At 46.0% G+C, this 27,366-nt stretch overlaps 2 protein-coding genes across 2 annotated transcripts in view; both read right to left on the bottom strand.

Annotated features, from left to right (window-relative positions):
* The window catches only part of LOC146511953 (uncharacterized), a 329,039-nt gene that overhangs the window by 37,439 nt on the left and 264,234 nt on the right, over window positions 1-27,366 (bottom strand). Inside the window, exons 22-23 of the mRNA XM_085171640.1 lie at window positions 21,040-21,216; window positions 17,894-18,070 (exon numbers count right to left, since the gene is read on the bottom strand). Coding sequence (XP_085027766.1) covers window positions 17,894-18,070; window positions 21,040-21,216 — 354 coding nt within the window. The remainder of the gene's footprint in view (window positions 1-17,893; window positions 18,071-21,039; window positions 21,217-27,366) is intronic.
* Window positions 1,243-3,322, bottom strand: LOC146511964 (dynein axonemal heavy chain 5-like). Its single transcript, XM_085171836.1, has 3 exons — window positions 3,122-3,322; window positions 2,980-3,054; window positions 1,243-2,868 (listed from the first exon to the last, which is right to left on the bottom strand). Exons 1-3 carry the CDS (start codon window positions 3,320-3,322, stop codon window positions 2,725-2,727), a joined length of 420 nt encoding a protein of 139 aa, XP_085027962.1. The 3' UTR covers window positions 1,243-2,724.

Genomic DNA, 27,366 nt, shown 5'->3' with positions numbered 1-27,366 from the left:
GTAGGATTATTAATAGCAGCGGCTGTAATCTCCTGCAGTCATTACATGCAGCGGTTTTAGAAATAAAGGACTTTTCTATTGTTTAGTTTAACTGTTGCTAGCTTGCCATGTCCGTGCCTTATGATTGGCAATTTGTATGACGTGCTATTTAGGCAATATATGATCTATAGTGACCCCTTGTGGATATTGTGAGATATTGCTGTGTTGAGTACATTATGTTTTCAATTGTTTTTCTAGTTATTTGTGACTCTACTAATTATAAAATTGCCTGTTTCTGTTTCCAGAAAACCATTGCTCATAGTCCCACATACTATACAACAATAAGTTCAAGTATGGCTGCACCTAATTTGGACTAAGCCTGGCAAGCACTTTGATGTAAACAATTCTTCAGTGGGACTTAAAGACAGTTAAGCCAACTCCTGGACTGCTGCAGTCTTCCTGACAGAAAGCTTAGGCCAGGCTTGTATGCCCAGTATATATATTCTATAACGTGTGTAACTACTTCGTTTAGTTGTTTTTGTTTGGATTTAGTTTTGGAGTTTTTCTTTTCAGTGTATTTCAGTGTCAGTCATTTGTGTAGTGCTCACTCACATTTTCAACTGGAAAAGACCTGCAATAGAAACGTATTTAGGAGCAAACAAGTGCATAAAAAGTTTGACATCATTGAGCCCAAACAGCACCTAGTTTTCAACAAAAACACACAAGAGCAGCAGTGACGATACAGCTGACACAGATGAACCCGTTTAAACTGATCCCAGTGTTTTTAACCTAACTTGAGTCTTGAACCATTGGGGCAAATGAAAAATCCCAGCAGTTCTTGAAAGCAGCAACTCGGTGCTTTTTTGTGATGTTAGGGACATTATGGTAACTGGAGGCAGAACACCATCCAAATCTTGGTAAATAACACATGAAAGAACAAAACAATAAAAACAAACAAACAAACATGGTAAAAAGAAGCCAAACGTGTGATGAAATTGTTCCATCACGCTCACTCACTATTCTCTCAACCTTCACGGGGCTGCTGCAACAATGTACCTGGGATTACCGTAATGATGCAAATATGAATGAAAAGCACAGAGTTGCTGCTCTCAGGAATCATTGGACTTCTTTTAATTGAGGAAATGGATCAGGAGTTACGGTAGTTACAGATGTTTAATACAACCCTAGAAAAGAGCTTTCTGTAGTGCTGTGCGATACGGAAAGATTTTTTATGTATCCAATACAAGTAAATACATGGATACATACGTGGAGACACACCGATGGACACGGAGACACACAGAGTCATGCAGACGACGCCAACACAGGCAGACACACACTATAAATACACACCAGGTAATGAGGGGACGACACACAGGAGGGGAGCACAGCTGGACCACAAGACGAGACACAAACCTTCAAAGTAAAACAGGAAACACACAGACTGTTTTACAACACAAGGACAGGAACAGAGCACAGAGGACAGACACAGGCAGGGCTGAGAAAACACGGAAGCACTAAACATAAGAACCAAACCCTAAGAACGAATACAAACTCAGAATAAACACCAAACACAAGATGAAACCAAAAGGAAACACAAAACGCTGCGACCCAGGACCCTGACAAAAGGAGTTCACAATGGCCGATTATACCCTGGAGCCCAGAGGGTACTTTTAAAGTAACACAATAGTTACTTTTCAAGTAATTAATTACATCTACAACCTTGTAGCTCAGTTACTAAGTTACTTTTTTGAATAAGTAATTAGTAACTGTAATTAATGACTTAATGAATGTTTAATGACTGTTTGAAAGTAACTTGCCCAACACTGGATATGAGCGAGTTTCCCAGCTGATGCAAACTGGAAAGCTTCTCCTGTTTGAAGTGGATCTATTCAGCTTTTATTTCCTGATCATTTTAAGCATCAACAAAGTTTCTAAAAACAAGCAACAGTTTGTCATCATTCATAAACTCTGACGTCACAGGAGTGTTTTTATTCCTGTCCCATGTTTGAACGTTTCTGCATATCAGAGCTGCCAACACGGCACCGACTCAGGCTGGAACTGACTTTAAATACTTCATCATTCATGATCCTGTTCAAACCACATCCAGGGAAATGTTATTAGCATGTAGCCTTTAGCTCATGTTGCTGCTCCTCCATGTTTGTAGTCCTTTTTTCTGTGAATAAGTGTTTGTGGAGCTTTGAGCTCCTCAGACTTCGGCCTCTCGACCTCCTGATGTTCAGCCTGCAGCTGTCAGTCATCCAGTGTTTGCTCAAAGACTTTAATCACCTCGTTAACCAAACAAAGCAGCACAGTTTGATCCATGGAAACACAAACACGCTCAGGCTCATCGTCTCTGAACAGGACAATGATGAATCGTAGGCTCGGGATTGTTTGGAGCTTAAAGAGAAATCAGATACATCAGAACACAAAAACCCCGAGAGGTGGATCAATGTGACGTCACACAGCTCTGAGTCCTCGAGTCTGATCCAGGCTCGTGCTTTAAGACACGTTTCTGTGTAACACTCAGCTCAGGTGTGTTCAGGACATTTGCTTGGAAGAAGCCGTCTGTGGATAAATCCTGCTCTCCACCTCAGCTGTCAGGTTTATCCAGAGAACGGCCGTCCTGACTTCCAGCAGCCCCACAGTCCTCGTTTCTAATAAACTGGCATCACTGAAACGAACTGTCTGCCTCGCTGTTCAATAATCTTCTCTTTGCCAATTTCCCAGCAGAACCTTCCACTCATATCAGCATTTTTCTGTGATTCTCACATGAACTAAGCATAAAAAGCTGAAGCCAACCTCAGAGTTCCCCGTAGTGAGGAAGAGTTTCCTCTGAGCCACAGCTGAGTTTGATGCGTCCACAAAGGAAGACTGACGGGAGGACAGACTCTGGGAGAAAGGCAGATATTAAAAGATATGAATACAAAGTGCAACAAACAGCAGATTATGAAGAGCGGTTAGACCTTCATGTGTCCGTCATTGAAATGTGATCAAAGTTACCTGTTTGACATCCTGATAGAAGAAAATCAGCTTCTTGGATCCGTTTGCAGCAAAGAATTCATGGATCAGACTGAACTGGAAGAATCAGACATTAATGACTCAAAGCTTCAACTCTGAGGAAGGATCACGTCTCTGAACTTACTCTGTCATCAGAGACCATGGCGTCTTCCACCGCCGCCTCCTCCAGGCTGCCAGCGTCTGCCAGCCTGCTCATCAGGTATTTATGTCGGGCATCCAGAGCTGCCCGCCGTTCCTCCTTCACGGCTCTCGCCTGTTTGGCTACTTCTCTCCTCGCCTCATTGGACAGCAGCGTCGTCCTTTTACCAGACACCTGGAGAAACATCAGCTCAGTCTACAGACGCAGAGACCAGCGAGAGCCAAACATCTGCAGGTTTCTGAGGACCACGTTTGACCCTGACTGGAGGCATCGATTCTGAGTGCGACTGCCTAAACTGAGCTACTGCCCCCCCTCCACTGAGACGTTCTCCTGTGATGCGTCATGGGGGGAAGTGTTCCTCACGGTTGGACTCGTGAGAAGTTCAGTCAGTTTATTCAAACTTTAAAACATTTTCAGTCTCTGGATTTCAGCAGAAACAAATGTGAACACAGCACTTTTTGATTGAGTATAAAAGGATGAAAGAGTCAGTGATCAGTAACATTGTTGCTGCCTGATGCTGTTGTAGAGCTGTCTGTGGATCCTCACGTTCCTGGAAGCCTTCCCTGGATTGCTCACATATCATTAACTTGTTTGTGTTCAGTAGAATCAGGTGTTGTGGATGCAGGTCGTAGCTGTGTGAGGCCTGTACAGTCAGCGCTGTGTGAGCGCTGTGTAACGTTAGCTTAGACTTATTTCTGTTGTTATCATCCTTCAGGTTAATGTTGTTTTCATTGTGCATCACAGGAAGTGTGGGTGGCTGTTAGCCTCACAGCTCATGGAGAGTTGCTGCTGCTCTGCCTCCTTTTTGATGTTTCTGCTCTTTGTGGCTTTGTGTTACTTTGTGTCGTGTCTGAAACAAAGTGAGTCCATGTTACTAACTGTAGTCTCTGTCTCGTGCACAGCTGACTGTTGTCTGAATGAAAGGATTTTTGTACTTTGTGTAATCTGTTGGGTCTTTGAGCCCTTTTTAAACAGCATATGAGCCATATGTATGTGTGTATATGAAAGGTTGTTTGTAATACATAAAACTGTTGCTTATTCTAGAGCTGCTGCTGTGCCTGATTGGTCGACTCGCTCTAAACTGAAGGTTGATTCTTTTGGTTTTTTACATGTTGTCAATAAACCAACTTCTTTATGATTTGAACGGCGTCTCTGACGTGTCACAGGCCTGTCAGCTTTCTTGGTGGTTGGTACAGTTTTGAGCTTCATGCTCTGGCTGTTGTTGGGTTTTCCTCTTTCATATTAAAGCTTTTGTCCTACATTTGCTCTAAAGTCTAATTCTAATCCCAGCACTGTGTCTGGGTGTGTGATGGTTGTTTTCCTGCTCTTTCTCATGAAACAGTCACAACATTCTCAGTCCAACTTTCACTCTTTGCTGCGTTTGCTGCAGCTGCAGTGAACATGGTGCCGTTTGCCTTTAACAAAGTTGTGCACAAAGGCTTTTTCTCTAGCAGACAGCTGTGTGGCTAAAAGTCAGATCATTTTTTACCACCTCAGTCACACTGGACTGAAACAAGAGTGAAACTAGGAAGAATCAGAGTTTGTCCAGTGACTGCACTGATTTTCTTCATATTCACAAACTGATTCTAAGTAGTTGCATCAGCCAGCTAATCACCCGGACACTGAGCGTCCAACACGCTCCCTGAAGGAAACGATTACATCCTCCAGATAATCCCAATCTGTCTCTGAATGACTGGAATTATTCTCTGATTGGTGAATAACTGGAATTTATCAATGCAGACACGTTGCCAACATGATGAAGTCAGTCTGAGTCTCTTTGGCTAACTTAACTCAAGTGGTTGCCGACTATTCTGGTTATATTCCCATATAACAGCAGGGTTGCTGAGCACCTCTGTCACTCTGCACTTATGTTCCCAGTTCTCTTTTGTGGAGGAATTTTCCAGGAATTCCTGGGACCAGCTTTCCATGAGAGACCCGATCAGGAGCGACTGTCCTGGACACTCCCAGCATCACAGGGATTCACAAACCCGTCTACCACAGTGACTGATGGTCACAGGCCCACATGTAGCTTTAGATCACACGTGTGCACTTCCTGTGGTCACTGCTGGAACTCTAGACTCACCGAGGGGCCAGTGGTTGGTGAGGCAGCAGCAGCTGAAGTCATGTGACTAATGGCTCTCAGGTTCTGTCCTCCTATTGGCCGGTGTCCTTCACCTGTCACACCTGGTCCAGAAAGAGTGAGAATGTTCAGAGCTTTAATGGAAAAGAATATTATTCCATATAAAAGGCCTGTAACAAGTATTGTAGTGTTAATCAGGATGAAGTCCATCATGAACACTTCAGAGTGCTTCAGACAGTCGGTGTTTCATCCACAGAGCCTCCAGTCTGCATATCAAAGGATCCTGAGGAATGACAGTGAACCCGAGTTCCCCTCATTACATTCATGTGTGTGACTGTGAGGAAAAGGTGATTGTATGAACGTGTGTGAGCGAGTGAATGAGGCTTGTATCACAGTGGAGATAATGTCAGCGGCACAAGCTGGACGCTGCAGGTGTCACATGTGAATCTGTGCATCAGTGTCTGCACCTTTGTGGAGGTGAAGCTCAGGAGGTTTGTTCAAAGCTCTGTCTGCTCCATCTTTCTTTCCCTCAGGCCTCTCCAGATCAGGAAGGAGGTCCTGTTCTCCTTCTCCCTCCTGGACTTCTGGATCCAGGGAAGGATCAAAGTCTCTCAGCCCAGCATCAGAGCTTCTGGCTGGGGGAGGACTGGAAGTTTCAGCTGGAGGCTGAGAGCCTGGATCTGCCATCTGAGTCACAATTCAAATATTCTCAGTCATCTCATTTTGAAAGCTCATTCATTTGGACTGAATGTGGGACAGGAGCACATCTGTACTGCTTCAGCTGGACCTCTAACAGCACTTTGTAAATGTTGGACTGTTTGATCTTCCAGCTGCTTCATGAAGCTGCAGATCTTTTCATTGGGTAACAGTTCTGACTGCAGCATGCGCTGCTCTTAAACCTGCAGCTATAGTTGTGCATTAATAACCTTCACAGATGTCCAGGTTACCCCTGCTGTGTGCTCTGATGCACATGTGCTGAACTCCTTTATTCACACAGCCACGTGTTTCTCACCTGCTACCAATGAAAGCTGCTAGTTTTTAAATAAGAAGAGATTTTACACAAAGCTTTTTCTCTTTTTTAATGTTTAATAGAAACATTTCAATAATTTCCTTTTTTCTTACATTTGACTGATGGTATCATCTTTCTGTGAAACTGTGCTGCCATCATCTATCATAAGACCACAGATAAAATGCAGATAAATGTGGTGTTAATAAAGCTCCCAAATAAAAACAAGACTCAGTGATAATAATGAGACGATGTTTCATCAGATCAGAAACCAGCAGGGTTATAATACCTGTGCTGACTCACCTGTGTGCGTCTGAGGACGAGTCTCTGATACTCTGGGACCAAACTTAGTGCAAACTTAGTTACCTTCAAGGCTCCAGAGTCAGCTGAGGTCAGCAGCTCAGCCTCTGGGGAGGCCCTGGGGAGGTTACAATCCCTGGAACAGCCAGGTCTCTACAACCAGAAACAGTCTTTGCATGTGCAGCTTCAGAACCAGACTTGAAGTTCCAGTTAGTGTCCGATGTCCCAGAAACACTCAGGTGCTCACTGAGGAATCTCTTGAGGCCAACACTCAGAAAGTAAAACAGTCTCTGAGCCTTTGTGGAAACATTTATCGTCTGTGCTGGAAAGGTGGAAACATCTGGGAGATGCAGCCTTAACACACTGGGTTTCACACGTCCTTGGAGGCAGCTCACTAAACTCAGGAACGCAGACAAAATCAGCACTTGCAGGAACACAATGTGTCCTCTCACAATGAGCTTGGAAGCAGAAACTGAGTTTTCCTCACTGACTGTTTTAGACAGTATTGTGGGAGCAACACAAAAAGCAGCTTCAGCTGGAAACACACAGTTTAGTGTCTTTGCTGCTCGCTTTAAGTCACAATAAACAGAAAACTCATTGTGTCTCATGTCAGAATCAAATCACTCATATAAAGGAAGAGGCGGAGCTTATTTCCTGCAGGGAGAGGTTAGCAGTCTGTGTCTTTCTCATTTCTGACTCCTAAAGAGCTGAAAAACACAGGCTGTTATTGGCTGGCTGACACTGGGATTAATGTCCTTGAAGCCAGCAGTCTTTAATGTCCAGCTTCAGAACGGGCAGGTGAAAAACAGTCCTTTATGTTCTCTGATGTTCAATCAACTGTCCTGATTACTGAGGGAGCAGAGAAAGTGTCTCCATCACTCACCACAGCTGGATGCTCTGAAATCCTGGAATCCAGCTGTGGAGAGGAACGCCGGCGGCGTGGACGCAGTTTAGTAATCAGGGAACGGGAGACAGGAGGCAAACACAGCTGGGACCAATTACACACACGAGACAGGAAACAGTAACACAGGACTGTCAAAGTAAAACAGGAAATACAGAGTCCAAAGTAAGGAGACGTGGGACACAGTGAAGACACAGAAACAGAAACCAGAACTATAATCACAAAACTCAGAAACATAAAGAGTGAATCAGCTGATTCAGTGTTTGTGACAAAAACATGGATCCTGGTTAATAAGTTGTGTTTGTTTGTTTCTGTATTATTTTGTGTATCGTTCTCATGAGCTGTTGTTTTTCAGTGAAATATTATTTAATTGTTTTAAGCTTTTTGTTGACTTTGAAGTGCTTAAGTTGATATTTTTGAACATTTAATTTGTTCGATTATTGTAGAGTCGATAAAACTGTCAAACACAGCTGCTTCCAGCATGGCCGGAGGAGAGGTGGCCGAGCAGACGCACAACACACACAGCTCACAGGTTTGCATTTCTAGATGTTGCAGATGTTGCAGAAATTGACAGTAAAGAACTCAGAGATCCAGCGCTGTCTCCTGCCCCTTATTTATACACCACAACACAACGACAGGCGTAACTCACACAAACGGGTAACATGAGGCTCAGATGCTTTGGACACAGAATGATGAAGATGGACTCTGTGAGCGCCGTGGTAAGCTCAGACTTCCTGTCATGTGACCTCTGCCCTGGGTCACGGAGCCGTCTCCCAGCACAGAGGACCTCGTCTCTGTGATGTCACTGTCTCAGAGCTCGTGGTCGTGAGCGTAGACGAACCCCCACCCCGAGACCATACTGCGGCCTGTGACTCATCACAGCCGCAGACCAGCGTGAGGTCATCACTCAACTACAACCTCTCAGCTGCACCTTCGGGTTCAGCTGTGGAGTCCAGCACAGAGCAGGTCAGGACTCGTACCTGATGCTCTCAGCTCGGCAAACGCCGTCTGCTCCACAGTGACCTCGCGTCTCCCTGAGTGGGTAAAGCTCCGCCCCTGAGCTCCACGCACACACCTGCTTTCATAAGCTGCTGCTGCTGCAGCGAGCTCACCTGTGGGCAGAAGGAGAAACGAGAAGGAGAGAGAACGCTCCAAGCGTGCCGCGGTCATCTAATGTTACAGCACATCATCATCAACACACGGATGACACGAGACGGCCACACGCAAAAATGAATGCCTAACCCCTCCCCTAAACCTGACCATAACCTAGTTGTAACCCTGACACTGAAACCACATTTTGAGCCTCAAAAGGGCCTTTAAACTTGTGAGGACCGGGTTGTGTGTCCTCTACTCTACCTGTGCACAAGTACCAACCCGGTCCTCACAAGGATAGCTAGACAGGAACACACACAGGACTTTCAGTCCCAGTGTTGATCCCTCACGTCACACACAGACGTTCACACTTTCACAATAAAAGCTGAGGCGATCTCTGTCTGAGACACAAATAGAAAAATTAAAGTTTTCATCATTTTCCACATTTCATGAAGCCGAAGCGCTGAAAGCCCAGATCCTCCTGACACCTGCTGCTTCAGCTCCCAGTGATTTAAGGACTCGTGTGTGAGGCATCAGCAGGACGTTTAAACCGGCGAGCTGTTTCTGTGGCGTCTGTGAGACAGAAAGCTCAGCTGTCAGAGTCAGCTCACACGCTCAGAGCTGATCGAAGCTCGTTACGGACGAGCGTGTTAAAGCCACAGACGCTCAGCTGGTTTCTCCCTGTGCTGGGAGCCTGTCAGAGGTCGAGTGGTCACTACATCACGCACCGAAGTGCAGAGCAGCACTTCCACTGCAGGAGGAGCTGTGTGGCTGCTCCTGCATGCAGAACTGCAAAGATACAAATCTCACTGGAGTTCCTGAAGTTTACTGTCAGGGACTGAAGGGACTCAGCCATCCTGCAAAGACTGAAGGGTGCCAATGCCTGAAACAGCAACAACAAACGAGGACGTCAGGATCAGGTGTGTGGAGGGACGAACTCAGGTAGAGTCCCGTTTCTGCACAAAAACCAAACCACACACATACACAGAGGAGAGTTGCTGTAACTGCAGCAGGTTTCTGGCCCCTTTGTGACACATCTGCTTTAAACGGGATGAATCAGAGGGTGCAGGTTAGTCCCAGGTGAGCGAAAGCAGGAGCACACCTGGCTGTGGAAGCCCTGTGATGTCACCATGGTCACCTGTGTCACTGAGAGCTGAAACGAGGTGAGACGTGGACACAGAGCAGGAAGCAGGTCAGTGGTGCTCTGAGGAAACCAGGTTACTGCAGAAAGGAGGCGAGTGAATGTTCTCCTCTTTGTTTCTCTCTCTCCTCATTCATACTATAGCTCGATTGCCCCGCCAGCTGCTTATATAACAGCTTTATGTAAACGTGTATAAGACAGCAGCTGGCCTTGTGACAGAGACAGAGCGAGGAGGAGGAAGTCTCCTCCGTCTCCATCAAACTGTCACAAATACTTCATGTAAACTTGTGAAACAAAGCAAACTAAAATTAGAGACATGCATGACTGCACCTCCTCACGCTGCACGCCTCGTCACGCTGCACGCCTCGTCACACTGCATGCCTCGTCACGCTGCACGCCTCCTCACGCTGCACGCCTCCTCACGCTGCACGCCTCCTCACGCTGCACGCGAAAAGCGTCTGGACTTCTTTAAGTTACTTGAAGACGTTTCACCTTCATCCGAGAAGCTTCTTCAGTTCTAAGGTCAAATGGTGGAGAGTCCCAGATATAAACCTAGTGGGAGTTTCCCCCCACAGAGGGACAAAAGGACCCCCTGATGATCCTCTAATGAGCCAAGGTGTGAAACTGGGTGTGGGTCACAATCAGCCAGAGTTTCAGGTGAGTTCATTGTGAAACCTGGCCCCACCTTATCATGTGATTTCCTGAGGTCAGATGTCCCAGGATGTGAGTGGGTGTTAAGGCGTCTGGGGAGGGAACTCAAAACTGGATTATAGATGGCAGACAGTTGGTGTCGTAAACCACCGCCTCTGTTCAAAGATGGTCGCTCACAGTGGACATAGATGCTTCTTTCACTCCTCTTTCAAACCATCTGTCCTCTCTGTCCAACATGTGAACATTGGCATCCTCAAAAGAGTGACCTTTGACCTTTAGATGCAGATGGACAGCTGAGTCTTGTCCTGTGGAGGTGGCTCTTCTGTGTTGTGCCATGTGTGGCCAAACACTTCACAAGCGCATGGCACAACATAGCGAGCGAGGGGGAACATGTGGCTTCAGCAAGTCAGATAAGTAGACAGGAGCCAGACCATTTAATGATTTAAAAACCAATAAAAGGACTTTAAAACAAACCCTAAATTCAATGGGAAGCCAATGCAAGGAATCGAGAAGGTAGTCCTGCTTACGCCTCGGCCGGTGTCCCTCTCCCCTCGGGCGTACCAGCCCATTCCACATGTGGCTACTTCTTGGGCCTTGTGGCGGGACCGCTTTTCTCCTTGCTGTAACATCTGCTAGAAGGATTAGCGAGCTGCAGGCGCTGTCGGTCCATCGTTACTGCTGCAGATGGCTGCCGGACGGTCAAGGGGTGGTCCTTCAGCCTAACCCCTCTTTCCGGCCGAAATTCCTCTCTGATTTTTACCTCTCCCAGTTGGTTGAGCTACAATCAGCTCCCACTGGCGGTCTGGATCAGGAGGAGGTGCAGCGTCTCCGGGCCCTGTGCCCCGTTTGTGCGCCGGCGCTATAGTTTGCTCGTACTCAGGCATTTCGTTCCACGGACCAACTGTTCGTCTCGTTCCATCCCGGGTTGCTCGGCAGGTCCTTGTTCAGGCCCCAGTTGTCCTGCTTATGCCTCGGCCGGTGTCCCTCTCCCCTCGGGCGTACCAGCCCATTCCACATGTGGCTACTTCTTGGGCCTTGTGGAGGGGCGCCTCCCTCTCCACTATCTGTGCAGCAGCTATGTGGTCCTCGGCCACCACCTTTACGCGGTTTTACCTCTTGAATGTGGGGTCCAGCCCGTCCTTCGGGGACCGAGTGCTGGGTGCCCTAGCCTTCCCAGCTCCTGCGGGCTGACCGGGTGTGGCCGATTGTTGCCGGACCAGCTCGGGCCACTCTTGCGCCTTGCGGACTGTGCCTCCTTCCCCCGGCTTGGCCTTCGCATCTGGCTCGGCCCTGACCGGGGTGGGATGTTTATATGTATATTTGTAAATAGTTCATTGGTCATTCACTCTCTGCGGTTCGGTTGCACTGTCTCCTCGCGGGGTGTCTTACAGAGTTACCCCGTACATATTAAATATGTAACGGTGTGGAGAGAGAGTCTCAATATGCTAGAGAACGTACGGTTACGGTGTAACCTTGGTTCTCTTAGTGAGAGACTATCTCTCCACCGTCAGGCCGCTCGGAAACGCGTTACGATCAAACTATCACCGGTGTCATGTCTGCATAGCTGTTTTATACGTGAGCTATGGGGTGTAGCCGGGCGTGCCGGAGTGTCTTAAAGAAATATCCACACGCCACGACCAAGGGGGGTCGTACCCCGTACATATGGAATATGTAACGGTGTGGAGAGAGAGTCTCGGTTTACCAGAACCGTACGTCCTCGTAAACACAGCAATTCAGTTGACCATAAGCACCTATGCAAGGCCTCATTTCTGTAAGGTGTGAGCTCAGGCACGGCCCACTGGCCCACTAATATAGCACCTGGCCTCGTTAACATGAAAAGCAAAGCCAAATCCGAACCAATCTATTTGAAAATGTTAGCATTCCTCTAAAACAAACCAGGGAGAATCACACGTGCTGCCCGTCCTCCAGCTGGCTGCTGTTTGCTGCACCACTTGCTTAGTGTCTTCTTAAATCACTACTTGAATCTCTGCTGTAGGCTAATCGAACTACTGTGTGTGTAAATGGCAACTCGGTCTTCTCAGACTCTTTACTAGTGATGGCCTGCTTGAAGCTGACGCCCTGCTGGCAACTGAAGGAACAACAACAACAAATGTGAGCTGTGGTAGAAGGTCCTCGTTAACTGGAAGAAAACCTGATCTATCCTGACCTTATTTGAACCTTTCAAGCCTTTTTCTTCTTAACCTTCATCAAACCTTGACATTTCTTTGACCATTAAACTTAAGGCTTCGATGAAACCTTAGTTTAAACCTTTTTGACCAACTTGTAATTCCAACTTTCTGCATTAAACATGTATCTTATCATATTAACACTCGATCAATTTGACTGAGAGAACAACAAACAAAGAAATGCAACAAGAGTTTGATAAGAAGAGGTTTTACAGAGAAATGATTCCCCTGAAGACAAAATAGGAACCACATCCTACATAAACTTCGTAAAGTTTCATTAACAGATAGAACAATGGACTTTAAACTTCCCCCAAAACAACAGAAACACATTAGAAGATAATGAATTACTTAGACTACGATTTAATATGAATGAGAACATGTTCATAAATGGATGAAAGCAAAGATTTCATCAATCCCTGATTTAGAGACAACAGAACATTTGGTTTGATTTCACAAGATAAGAATGACGACTGAGTGGGAAGATTGTTTTATGTTTAGTCAAATCTTTCATACACAAAAGTAGGATTACAAAACCATCCCCTAAGTTTGGTGTTTTATTCAAGGAATTTAAATTATAGAAGAAATGACATCAAGAAAACAAACCCCCAAAACTCTCTAATACTCTAAAGCATCTGATTTGGATACCTGAGATCAAATATATCTCCGCCTGGGTTTGTTTTCTTCCCATTTGTGGCTTTAATTTAGTGTTACATCCTGTTTGTTTGCTTCCATCTGTATACACGTCCATATTCACTATTATGTTTCTATTCTTACATTGCTGGGTAATCAATGTTCCCTCTGCTAACTGATTTGACCTTTTGTGTCTTACAATGATACCTGTCATATTTGTTTCTGCGCCTAAAAAATAAGAATAAAACAAGTTTTCCATGCTGAAACACAGCTCCACCTCCTGCAGTTCTCCCTCTGAACCACTAGATGTCTCTGTTATCTAAATGAAGACGTGCAGCACAGCAACCACAGCAGCGCTCAGATCACACGTGTCCTGTTATTATGTATAAAAGCATGAAACAGGTGAGACAGGTGGGATCAATATTACTGTTGTGGAAATATATGAAAAAGCAACAGAAGAGTGAAAACATTTAGTGTTTCTAGAAAGATCTTTCAGCTCATAGCTGCTCACAGACTGTATTTACAAGTGACAAACTGCAGTATCTCACTCTACAGTACATCTACAGTATATATCAAATCTATTCAGCCATGTTTGAAAGCCTTTCCAGGTGAGTTTGATCCAGGAGGGTCTGAAGCCAGAGTGAGACAGAGACTGTGCAGAGACTGTAGAAGGACAGAGCAGCAGCAGAGCAGTCCAGATACACTGATGATCCTCTGTCAGATCCAGAGGGACACACAGGGGTGATGCTGGACTCTACATTGTGTCTGACAGTGGAGCTGTTCTCAGAGCAGTTCACTCTTGTTACGGATTCAAATATTGGGGATGGATACAGGAGGAAAACCCAAATAACCACACTGGTCCGGCCGGGTCAAGTCAAACGATGATTTAATGAACACACGCGTGGGAGATGGACACCATACAGCAGACAGCATCAGATCTCAAAATGGTGGAGCCTTGATCAAACTCTTATAGCCTCTAGTGGCCCCCACCTCATCATAAAAGCCTAAACACTCACATCCTTTCTCACACAGCGCCTAAGCTACGACCTTTGCTCCCTGTTTATCTGCTCCTGCTGAGATGGGGCAGTATGCTCTGTTCTCTTCTAACCAGACAAATAAGGCGATGACTTTCTGTGAACAGTATTTCTTATAACTCAGCAGTATAATGCATCATAAAACAATATCATTCATTCACAATAAAACAGCAGTCTAATGTAATGCAGATCAGTTTACCAAATGTAATAGTTATCACCTTCTTCTAATTCAGGAGAATAATGCAAACTAAAACTACATAATAATTCACAATCTTTAATTAGGGTCTAACATGGCATAAAATAATATTATAATCCGACACTCTGCAGCACTGACAGTCATCTGCACTTCATTCCTCTGTCAGTCACTGCTGGATGAAGCTCTCCTCTCCACCTCCCAGTAACATGGCCCAGTCAGAGCGTCTCTACACACAAGCTGCTGCTGCTTCAACCTCTCTGGATCATCAGGACACAGCTGCTCCTCTCTCAGCACACACACCGTCCTGTTTACCATCATCACCACCTGCAGAGAGAAGGAGGAAGAGCAGAGCAGATAAACGAGTGTTTCCAGAGACTCTTCATCAGCTGTCAGTCAGTGATGCAGCACATCCAGTATAAAGAGCAGCAGGAACTTCAGTGCTGGGACTGTACTAGGACTCATTGTTGCTTCACTTTCTCTAATCTTTGGATTTTTATTGAAGGTGATGGAAATGTTTTTCCCTCCTAGTTTGAGTTTGGACTTTCATTCATTAGAAGAACCTTGGTGTGTCCACTCTGAGCTCTGTAGGAACCCCAACAACAAGCCCAACAATCCAGATGGACGTTCCAGCTGTTAACTGGAGGAACTCCATCCAAACATCTGCTCTCACTAAATTCTTCCTCACCTACAGACTGTGTTCTTCACTGCTTTAAACTTGGAAATCAATGCAGTCATTGGTCTGCGTGCTGCTTTGTTCAGAGAGCTGATTGGCTGTTGACAGCGTTTGATCAGAGCGTGTCAGCCGTTACTATGGTGACCATGAAGGTGAGAAACAGGAAGTGTTTGTGTCCAATCCTGAAGCCTGTCACCGTTCTCCTCTCACAGCTTCACTGAGAAGCTGCAGCTTTACAGGAAACACTGGATCTTTGTTTCATACTGACTGTGTTTAGTACAATACTGCTGACAGCACCACCCACTCACTCCATCACTCTACTGACCTCAGTTTGTCCAGTCTGTAGTCTGGACTCTGCTGAAGATCAGACAGCTGCTTCACATCTGGATCATTCAGGTTGTTGTTCAATTTCAGGTACAGATGTCTCAGATGGGAGGGGTTGGACTTCAGCGCTGCTGCCAGATAATCACAGCTGATCTTTGACAAACCACAGTGCTCCAATCTGTATAAAGAATGAAAGATGTAAGTTTATTAGACAAAGTGCTTGAAATCATTCAGTGTTTCATCATCTGTTCAGAGCTGAAGAAGGTTCAGAATGTAGAAGTTTAGAAAATGGAAACTCCAAACAGCTGAAGCCAACAGGAAGCAGCTTCAAACAGGAAACTGTGCAGAGTTTCAGACTATATGTCCTGATGCAGCCAGTTGGATTTTGGAGATTTGAATCTCTGTTCTGTGACTAAGTCCTTGAATCATTTCTTCCAGTTGGTCCAACAAGACAGACTAAGTATTGGACATGTGTTGTGGCTCCATTAGGGGAGCTTCTAAATGTGATGTGATGGCCCCTCTGGGTCTGTCAGGTCACAGCACTGAAGAGAGCTCAAACTGGGCACACAGTTTTTCCAGTCTGGACCAAAGACTCTGTACTGGGACTGAGGGACTGCTTTGACTGCACCCACTGGGACTTTTTAAAGGCTCATGTTCTCACTTAGATCATCGATTTCTACTGACATTTCTTTCTGGGAAAAATGGGGATTACTTTGGAAACAGGAAGTATTTTCCCCAACAAGCAGCCCTGGATTAGTAAATCACTCCAACATGTTCTCAGGCAGAAGAAGCTGTCTTGTTATGAGGGAGAGAAGAAAAAGATTGAGGCACAGAAACTTGTTGAAAGAGAGATAAAGCAGCTAAAATCAGGTGTAAAAGTAAAGCAGAGGATGAGCTGAATAAAGGACACTCAAGGCTGGCTTGGAAAGGAATGAAGTCCATGGTGGGGATGCAGAGCAAGGAGCAAAGATGAATGTGATGCTGAATCAGCAGAAGACTTGGACTCATTTGATTCCAGCTTTGATATCATTGATTTCAATGAAGAGCTTTGTGATTGTAGCAAAGGGCTGGTAGCTCTGAGAGTCCCACTGATGAGGTGTTTGTGTGGAAATCTCTTAGTGGGACCAAAGAGAGAAAAAGCCCTGGTCCTGATGCTGTGGGAGGGAAATGATTGAAGTGTGCTGTGAGGAACTGACTGGGAGATTTTCACACATTTTCCAGTCCTCCTTGGAACAACAGGAAGTTCCCAGCATATGGAAACAAAGGTTAAGTGTCCTATGGCACTCAGTGATGATGGTGCTGTGGCCCCACCACCTCCACCTCTTTGTAAAGGAACTAACTGGAATCTGAAGCTTCAAATGGAACTAAGACTTCCTCCACTAGGTGGCAGTGTGTGATGAGAAAGTGTTAGTGGAGCTGGCCTGGAATCAGAAACAGGAAGATGCAGGATTTGGGCTGAAATGGGGAAAGTGGTTCACACTAGTGCCTTAAAGCAAGAAGGTTGTAGGTTGAAGCTTGTTGGCCTTTCTGTGGAGGTTGGATGTTCTCCCACAGTCCAATGAAATGCTGCTTAGGTTCATTGGTGCTTCTAAATTGGCTGTAGGTGTGGATGTGAGAGAGTGCTTCTCTGTCTCTCTCCGTTGGCCCTGTGATGGACTGCTCACCTGTGCAGGTGGACCACGCCTCTTGCCCTATGACAGCTAGGGCACAGGCTGCAGCCCTGTGAGCCTAAGCTGAATAAACAGTTAGCAAAAATGATCCATAGATGGCCTGAAATCCCCCAGTTAGCAGTTTGGTAGATAGCTATGACATGCTAATCCCATCCAGCAGCTGTATTCTACCTGTAAGCTGATCCCTGCTGAGCCAAAGCACTTTTTCATATACAAATTACAAGCTTTAATAGAAACCTATTGGTCAGCATCTTATTAGCCTGCTGTTAGCTTCATTCCACAGAAAACTGAGAGAAACTAACAGAGTTGATAAAGAATAAAGAGAAATGTGCTGATTTAAAGCCTTTGAAGTGCTTCAGATGATCTCTGTCCACTTCTGTCCACTCATTCATTCATGTAAGCTTTCTAATGCAGCTTTGATCTTCACAGTCTGCTTCATGAAACTCATTCTAACCCTGAATGTCAGAGTGTTCCTCCTTCTCTTTCCCATCATTCATGCTGGCAGTGGAGGAGATTTGGATGTTGGACTGTGTTTTGGATGATGTGTGTATGTTTGTGTTGGACTGCTGTCTGTAAAGCAAACGCACATTTTGCTTTGGATTTCAGTGTCACACAGACTTTAAGGTGGAATGAAGAGTTGGAGAGTTTCACAGTGAATCATCCAGTGGAGGATTTTTCTTCTTCTTTGAAGGTTTGAAATGTGAACATTGTTCTGCTGCAGTCAATGGACTAAACCAGAGAAGAAGAAAACAGACTTTACCATGAAGATCCTCAGTGTGGATCAGTATAATATCAGCCTGATGTCTGCAGTTTAGTGTCAGCACAACTTTCACATCATATTCATCTCAGCACAACTAAAACATGCTGACTGACCTCAGAGTTTCAAGTTTACATCCTGGACTCTCCAGGAAACCACACAGATGCTTCACTCCTGAATCCTGCAGGTTGTTGTTGGAGCTCAGCTCCAGCTCTCTCAGATGGGAGGGGTTGGACTTCAGCGCTGCTGCCAGATAATCACAGCTGATCTCTGACAAACCACAGTTCCTCAATCTGTATAAAGAATGAAAGATGTAAGTTTATTAGACAAAGTGCTTGAAATCATTCAGTGTTTCATCATCTGTTCAGAGCTGAAGAAGGTTCAGAATGTAGAAGTTTAGAAAATGGAAACTCCAAACAGCTGAAGCCGACAGTAAGCAGCTTCAAACAAACACAACAAGAGAAAAAACTCTGAATGTTTCACATTAAAGTCGAACATTTCTCATAAAAACAGGACAAAGACTTGAAAAAGTCGTGTTTTTCCTTCCAGGAACCACATGGCTTCACTTTTAAAGGTGAAGTGAGAAAGAAATGGACATATTTGAAGTCCAACACCTTTTTCCAGTCACATTATTAAAGCAGACAAACTACAAGCTCATTTTCATTCCAACAAGTCATCTTCTGACCTGGACTAACAACACTGGTCTCTATGTGCAGCTGGCTGTGAGACCAGTGCTCAGGGAGCGTCTACAAAGTGCAACACTGAAAGAACATCACACACTCATTTGCTTCCATCACACAAACATCTACTGTCATTATTCATGTTCCTGCTCCTCTGGATTCACACGGAGCTTCTGGTTTTCATTTACCCGTTGCCATTTTGAACCGTAGTATCCATAACTCAGACTGAGCATGCTCAGAGCTGATTGACCTGACTGTGATCAGTTCCTGGAATAAACCTTATTGTCTAATATTGTTATTAACCCTTTAAGACCGGTCGGGGCGAGCACGCTCCATTTTGCGTAACTATTTTTAAATCTCTGTAGAACTGGAACCACATAAGCTAGCGCAATAATTTGTTTTGCATATGGAACCGGAGGAGTTGTACTTACATCTTATGCCATCAGCTTGTCCTCGGTCACAGTTTTCTTCCACTTATAGCTTTGCAAATATTGCATAAAAAGCACTTGCAGCAACAAAAGCATAATATGCCAGAAACACGCTTTGCCGATCCGATCAGCTGTTTGCAACACTTCCTAGGTTGGAATAGACGTCAGCGCGAACTATCACGTGTCCGCCATGACCTGCCCGAAACCAGAAGTGATGTCATTTTTGCAGAAAATGTCGTTTTTTAGTCCGCTAGAGCTTATCTTTATATTTTCACATGCTGTGGAGCCACTTTTGGGAGCATTTCAAGTTGCTATACATCAATACAACCATTATAGCCCCAATTTTAATAACATGTCTGCATTAAGTTCATAGAAACTACATGAATTACAAAAAAGTGCAATAAACTACAAAAAACTGAAAGTAGTTTGTGTTTTTACATATATTTCTAGTTGGAGAAATTCAAGAGGTTTATCCCTCAAAACTGTAAATACAAAAAGTTTCACAAAATAGTTTCCCACCACAGGAAATTTATTTTGAGTGTCTTCATAGTTTCATTTTTGAGATACACTGAGACTTAGAGCTTTTTATTGTCATTGTGCAGTTTCTTGCACAGCGAAATTGGGTAGCTGAACCACAAAGGTGCTAAAGTAAGAAGAAGAGAAACCGATATACAACGAAGGTGGAAAATAAATAAATAATTAAATAAATAGAATAAAATAAAAAACAGTGTATATGTATACATATGTGAGTGGAACTATATACATGGTGTATGTGTAGGAAACACTGAAACAGACTGGGACCAAAATAATTGCACAGAACATGGAAAGACTGAGATATTGCACATAGATGATCAACAGCAGTGTCAGGGTGGATGTGTTGGGGAAGTCTTTACACACTAGTTTGCATTAAGAGTTCTGACAGCCCACGGGAATACACCAATTTTTATACACTGCAGGAAAAAGGAAAATAAATATTATAATGCAAATTTGCAAACAAACAGAAGGTGCATCAAAATAAACTATTTCCAGCAGAGCAATTTGACTTCTAAGCATCCCAGAAACGACTCAGAAAAGCATAAAGTCAAACATGACTTTTAAAAACACCAGTGTAGGTTTATAAGGCCCTGAAGGTTAAAAAAAAAAAAAAAAAACACCTAAATTTTCCACAAAAATGTCACTTCTGGTTTCGGGCAGGTAATGGCGGACACGTGATAGTTCGCGCTGACGTCTATTCCAACCTAGGAAGTGTTGCAAACAGCTGATCGGATCGGCAAAGCGTGTTTCTGGCATATTATGCTTTTGTTGCTGCAAGTGCTTTTTATGCAATATTTGCAAAGCTATAAGTGGAAGAAAACCGTGACCGAGGACAAGCTGATGGCATAAGATGTAAGTACAACTCCTCCGGTTCCATATGCAAAACAAATTATTGCGCTAGCTTATGTGGTTCCAGTTCTAGAGAGATTTAAATATAGTTATGCACAACGGAGCGTGCCCGCCCCGACCGGTCTTAAAGGATTAAACACAGTGAGCACACACAGAGGCAGACTCTGTCTAAACCCTCAGAACAAAAGCTGTCCACATGTTTCTGTCAGTCCAAATACTTCATGCAGTTTTTGCTGTGATCACTGCCTTCACACTGTTACAGTCAAAGCTGGAAATCATTCACAAGGAAACTTCATATTCACCAACACTCAGTGTGATGTCATCAGGGAATGTCTCCGCCTCCAGCTCACATTCAAAGCATATGACTACCTGAGCAGCTAGCATTACCCAGCATGCCGTGCAGCAGTGTCAGTTTGTAAATGTGCAATAATTCCTGCTCCAAACTGTTTCACAGATTGCTGTGTGCCGTGACCTTTGAACCTTAGAACTGTGAGGAAGAAGCTACACAGTTAATCAGGGTCCCCTCTCTCTGAATCAGGAAAGGTGGGCAGGCCGCGTGTGGGCCGCGGGCCATACGTTGAGTATTACTGTTTGAAATGTGAACATTGTTCTGCTGCAGTCAATGGACTAAACCAGAGAAGAAGAAAACAGACTTTACCATGAAGATCCTCAGTGTGGATCTGTATAATATCAGCCTGATGTCTGCAGTTTAGTGTCAGCACAACTTTCACATCATATTCATCTCAGCACAACTAAAACATGCTGACTGACCTCAGAGTTTCAAGTCCACATCCTGGACTCTCCAGGAAACCACACAGATGCTTCACTCCTGAATCCTGCAGGTTGTTGTTGTTACTCAGGTCCAGCTGTCTCAGATGGGAGGGGTTGGACTTTAGTGCTGCTGCCAGATAATCACAGCTGATCTCTGACAAACCACAGCTCTCCAATCTGTATAAAGAATGAAAGATGTAAGTTTATTAGACAAAGTGCTTGAAATCATTCAGTGTTTCATCATCTGTTCAGAGCTGAAGAAGGTTCAGAATGTAGAAGTTTAGAAATGGAAACTCCAAACAGCTGAAGCCAACAGGAAGCAGCTTCAAACAAACACAACAAGAGAAAAAACTCTGAATCTTTCACATTAAAGTCGTACATTTCTCATAAAAACAGGACAAAGACTTGAAAAAGTCGTGTTTTTCCTTCCAGGAACCACATGGCTTCACTTTTAAAGGTGAAGTGTGAAAGAAATGGACATATTTGAAGTCCAACACCTTTTTCCAGTCACATTATTAAAGCAGACAAACTACAGGCTCATTTTCATTCCAACAAGTCATCTTCTGACCTGGACTAACAACACTGGTCTCTATGTGCAGCTGGCTGTGAGACCAGTGCTCAGGGAGCGTCTACAAAGTGCAACACTGAAAGAACATCACACACTCATCTGCTTCCATCACACAAACATCTACTGTCATTATTCATGTTCCTGCTCCTCTGGATTCACACAGAGCTTCTGGTTTTAATTTACCCGTTGCCATTTTGAACCATAGTATCCATAACTCAGACTGAGCATGCTCAGAGCTGATTGACCTGACTGTGATCAGTTCCTGGAATAAACCTTATTGTCTAATATTTTTATTAACCCTTTAAGACCGGTCGGGGCGGGCACGCTCCATTTTGCGTAACTATTTTTAAATCTCTGTAGATCTGGAACCACATAAGCTAGCGCAATAATTTGTTTTGCATATGGAACCGGAGGAGTTGTACTTACATCTTATGCCATCAGCTTGTTCTCGGTCACAGTTTTCTTCCACTTATAGCTTTGCAAAAACTGCATAAAAAGCACTTGCAGCAACAAAAGCATAATATGCCAGAAACACGCTTTGCTGATCCGATCAGCTGTTTGCAACACTTCCTAGGTTGGAATAGACGTCAGCGCGAACTATCACGTGTCCGCCATTACCTGCCCGAAACCAGAAGTGACGTGATTTTTGTGGAAAATGTTGTTTTTTAGTCCGCCAGAGCTTATCTTTATATTTTCACATGCTGTGGAGCCATTTTGGGAGCATTTCAAGTTGCTATACATCAATACAACCATTATAGCCCCAATTTTAATAATATGTCTGCATTAAGTCCATAGAAACTACATTAATTACAAAAAAGTGCAATAAACTACAAAAAACTGAAAGTAGTTTTTGTGTTTTTACATATATTTCTAGTTGGAGAAATTCAAGAGGTTTATCCCTCAAAACTGTAAATACAAAAAGTTTCACAAAATAGTTTCCCACCACAGGAAATTTATTTCGAGTGTCTTCATAGTTTCATTTTTGAGATACACTGAGACTTAGAGCTTTTTATTGTCATTGTGCAGTTTCTTGCACAGCGAAATTGGGTAGCTGAACCACAAAGGTGCTAAAGTAAGAAGAAGAGAAACCGATATACAACGAAGGTGGAAAATAAATAAATAATTAAATAAATAGAACAAAATAAAAAACAGTGTATATGTATGTATGTTTGTGTAGGAAACATTGAAACAGACTGGGACCAAAATAATTGCACAGAACATGGAAAGACTGAGATATTGCACATAGATGATCAACAGCAGTGTCAGGGTGGATGTGTTGGGGAAGTCTTTACACACTAGTTTGCATTAAGAGTTCTGACAGCCCACGGGAATACACCAATTTTTATACACTGCAGGAAAAAGGAAAATAAATATTATACTGCAAATTTGCAAACAAACAGAAGGTGCATCAAAATAAACTATTTCCAGCAGAGCAATTTGACTTCTAAGCATCCCAGAAACGACTCAGAAAAGCTTAAAGTCAAACATAACTTTTAAAAACACCAGTGTAGGTTTATAAGGCCCTGAAGGTTAAAAAAACAAAACAAAAAAAAAAAAACACCTAAATTTTCCACAAAAATGACATTACTTCAGGTTTCGGGCAGGTAATGGCGGACACGTGATAGTTCGCGCTGACGTCTATTCCAACGTAGGAAGTGTTGCAAACAGCTGATCGGATCGGCAAAGCGTGTTTCTGGCATATTATGCTTTTGTTGCTGCAAGTGCTTTTTATGCAGTTTTTGCAAAGCTATATGTGGAAGAAAACCGTGACCGAGGACAAGCTGATGGCATAAGATGTAAGTACAACTCCTCCGGTTCCATATTCAAAACAAATTATTGCGCTAGCTTATGTGGTTCCAGTTCCACAGAGATTTAAAAATAGTTATGTCATGAATCGCTGTGTGGCAGGCAGGAGTTGGACCCAAGATGCAGGCACTCAGACTCGAGGGATGAACTCAAAAAACTCAGCTTTATTTGCTGACAGGGGAAACTAAACTAAACTAAACTAAACTAAACTAAACTAAACTAAACTAAACTAAACTGGGAAAATATGAACTCACACTTTGCAGAAAGGCACACGAGGAAACACACAGCTTGAGGGACAACGCGACACTGACTCAGAGAAACAGGGTTTAAATACACTGGGAAGTAACGAGGGGAATGAGACACAGGAGGGCACAGCTGGGAGAAATCAGGACTGACGAGACAAGCAAAGCAGGACGCATTCACATAAGACACGGACCTTCAAAGTAAAACAGGAAGTATCACACAGAGACGCGAACACGGTGGAAACAGCAACTAAGAAACACAGAGACAAACCATAAGGTAGAGGACTCTCAGAACCGAAAGACACAGAGGGAAACTCAAACATGCAGACAGACTTACACAGAACAGAGGGGACACAGAGAAACATGACGGGATCGAAACTAGAAACCACAGAATAACTCACAAGTACAATAATACAAAAAGCACAAAGAACTAAACATGCTGGGTCAGGAGACCCAGGACCCTGACAAGTTATGCACAACGGAGCGTGCCCGCCCCGACCGGTCTTAAAGGATTAAACACAGTGAGCACACACAGAGGCCGACTCTGTCTAAACCCTCAGAACAAAAGCTGTCCACATGTTTCTGTCAGTCCAAATACTTCATGCTGTCATGGTCCTGGGTCGGTGACCCAGCGCTTTTAGTTTATTATCATTTTCTAGTTTATTATGATGATGATTATTGTTTGAGTTCTATGTGTTATATTCGGTCTGCCTTTGAGTCTGTGTCTCTGTCTGTCTATCGTGCCACCCCGCTTGTTTGTGAAGCTGTCTGTTTAGTTCTGTGTCTTGTTTGGTTCCTCGTGTCTGAGTTTCCTGTTTTATTGTGAAGGTCTCTGTCTGATGTGAGTATGTTCAGTTTACATTTCCCCTGTCCCGTCAGCCCCGATTCCTCCCAGCTGTGTTGCCCTCCTGTGTGCCATTTCCTGATTACCTGGTGTGTGTATTTATAGTTGGTGTCTGCCTGTGCTTCTCGTCGCGTCGTCTGTGTTCATTCCCTGTGTTCATTTGTGTCTCTGCTCTGCGTATTTCTGCTCCTCGCTCCATGTCCTCCCTTTTGTATTAGTTTTTCCAGTTTAGGTTTATGTTCTGTTCTGCTCACACCTTGGTTATTTGTGCACTGTAAATAAAACCCACTTGCACCTCCGCCACTGTCTGCTTTTGGATCCTCCTTCCTCACCTCCACACGACTGCCGCCCCAGCCGTGACAGTACGACGCGACCAGTAATGGATCCAGCAGACTCACCGTGGAAGCGCAGCTCCCGTTTTGACGGGACCCGGCTGGCGCTTGGAGGACCTCCGTGCTGCCGTTCCGCGCTAGCAGCTTCCTCCCCGCGGACGCCCCGGTCTCGCAGAAGACGCTCCAGCCGGTCCCGGGAGGACTACTACGAGCCTGCCAGCAACCAGCTTACGCCTGCTCAGGCATTCTATAAAATGTTAGGGATTGTTATCGTGCCACCCGACTCACCCTGCGTTTCCACGTCACCGCAGAAGCCGCCACCTGCAGCTCCGTCAGCTGATCAGCAGCCGCCTGCAGCTCCGTGTCCAGTGTTTTCTGCCCAGCAACAACGGACAACGACTGCCACAAAGCAGCCGTCTCAGATTCACCCACCGGAGGTTTCACGGCCTGACCCCCCAGAGGTTTTTCCCTGCCTGTCGGAGCCGTCAGCGGTGGGGAGGAAACATTCGCGCCACCGGCGCTTCACCCCACAGCCGGATTCAGGGACCCCTGTGCGACCAGCTGTGGTGAGTTTTAAGGACGCTGGTGCTTCTGGGACTGTGTTTTCTGGGGCTGTTCATGGGGAGAGTAGAGACAGTTCACGGCGCTTACCTACCTTCGTGGTAACTGACCTCTCACAAGTTGGCATTTTCAAAACATCCAAAACAGTAACTGACTGGGTTTCATCCACTCCACTACCAACTCCAGTCTCACCTCAACCAGTACATCAGCCTTTAGCCAGTTCATTAGCCCAGCCTGCATCTATTCCATTAGCCCGGTCACTCGTTCCCTCCATACTGGAGGCTGTGTCTGTGCCACCCATTTTGAATCCCGTTCCTAGCACCCATTTTAAGCGGAGAGCCAAACCCAATAAAACCACTCTAGTTTCTCAGAAACTGGCTAATTTAGAGACTGTTATTCGCCCCAGGGCCTCCCCAGAGGCTGGGTTTCGGCCCCCAGCACACTCTGGACCCCTGGAAGCTAAGAACCCAGCTGAGGACTGCACCCGGCTGTCGCTGCCTGAGCAGGGTCGGTGCTCCGCGCAGCTGCAGTCTGTTCTGTGCTCGCCAGAGGTCCCCGCACCTACTGGTTCTGTTCTGTGCCCGCCAGAGGCCTGTGTGCCTGCGGGTTCTGTTCTGTCTCTGCCAGAGGTCTCCGCACCTGCTGGTTCTGTTCTGTCCCTGCCAGGGGTCCCCGCACCTACTGGTTCTGTTCTGTGCCCGCCAGAGGCCTGTGTGCCTGCGGGTTCTGTTCTGTCTCTGCCAGAGGTCTCCACACCTGCTGGTTCTGTTCTGTCCCTGCCAGAGGTCCCCGCACCTACTGGTTCTGTTCTGTGCCCGCCAGAGGCCTGTGTGCCTGCGGGTTCTGTTCCGTCTCTGCCAGAGGTCTCCGCACCTGCTGGTTCTGTTCTGTCTCTGCCAGAGGTCCCCGCACCTGCTGGTTCTGTCCTGTGTGTGCCAGGGGCTCCAGTGCCCACTGGTTCTGAGACTGTTTTCGCTGGGGGGCCCGAGGAGCCCGTCCGGCCTCCTGCTTCGTCAGCTGGAGGGCCCGAGGAGCCCGTCCGGCCTCCTGCTTCGTCAGCTGGAGGGCCCGAGGAGCCCGTCCGGCCTCCTGCTTCGCCAGCTGGAGGGCCCGAGGAGCCCGTCCGGCCCCAAGACTCGTCAGCTGGAGGTTCAGGAGAACCTAGCCAGCCTCCTGCTTCGCCAGCTGGGGGGCCAGAGGAGCCCGTCCGGCCTCCTGCTTCGCCAGCTGGGGGGCCCGAGGAGCCCGTCCAGCCACCAGCTGCTCCACCAGCGGCCGCATCCACGCCTGCAGCAGCAGCCGCATCCACTGTTTCATCCACGCCGTCGCCTGGTCCGGCTTCACCACCATCATCCACGCCGTCGCCTGGTCCGGCTTCACCACCATCATCCACGCCGTCGCCTGGTCCGGCCTCTGCCTCATCTGCTTCGTCTGGTCCTGGTCCAGCTCCGCCTTCGTTTGGTCCAGCGTCAGTGTCTCCACCCACGCCGTCGCCTGGTCCAGCGTCAGTGTCTCCACCCACGCCGTCGCCTGGTCCAGCCTCTGCCTCAGCTTCCGTCTCGTCTGGTGCTGCGAAGGCCACGCAGCCTTCAGGTCCCCAACTGCCGCCTCAACACCGTCGATCATCTGCCAGGCCGCATGTTGGGCATCTTCGTCACCGTGGCCGGCCCCCGGACTTGCATTCCCGCCGCCGTCGCCGTCCGCATGGTCGGCAGCCTTGTCACCGTGGCCGGCCCCCGGACTTGCATTCCCGCCGCCGTCGCCGTCCGCACGGTCGGCCCCCAGAACTGCTTCCTCGCCGCCGTCGCCGTCCGCACGGTCGGCCCCCAGAACTGCTTCCTCGCCGCCGTTGCCGTCTGCGTGACCGGCCTCCGGACCTGCCCCACTGCCACTGCCATTCGCATGGTCGGCCTCCGGAACTGAACTGTTTTGGCCTCCTGCGCTGTCGGCCCCCTGAACTTGGCCATCTGGGCC

The sequence above is a fragment of the Neolamprologus multifasciatus genome, chromosome 9, assembly GCF_963576455.1.
Source record: "Neolamprologus multifasciatus chromosome 9, fNeoMul1.2, whole genome shotgun sequence".
NCBI lineage: Eukaryota > Metazoa > Chordata > Actinopteri > Cichliformes > Cichlidae > Neolamprologus > Neolamprologus multifasciatus.
The sequence above is the reverse complement of the archived record's forward strand: the minus strand, read 5'-3'. Positions and strand labels throughout refer to the sequence as shown.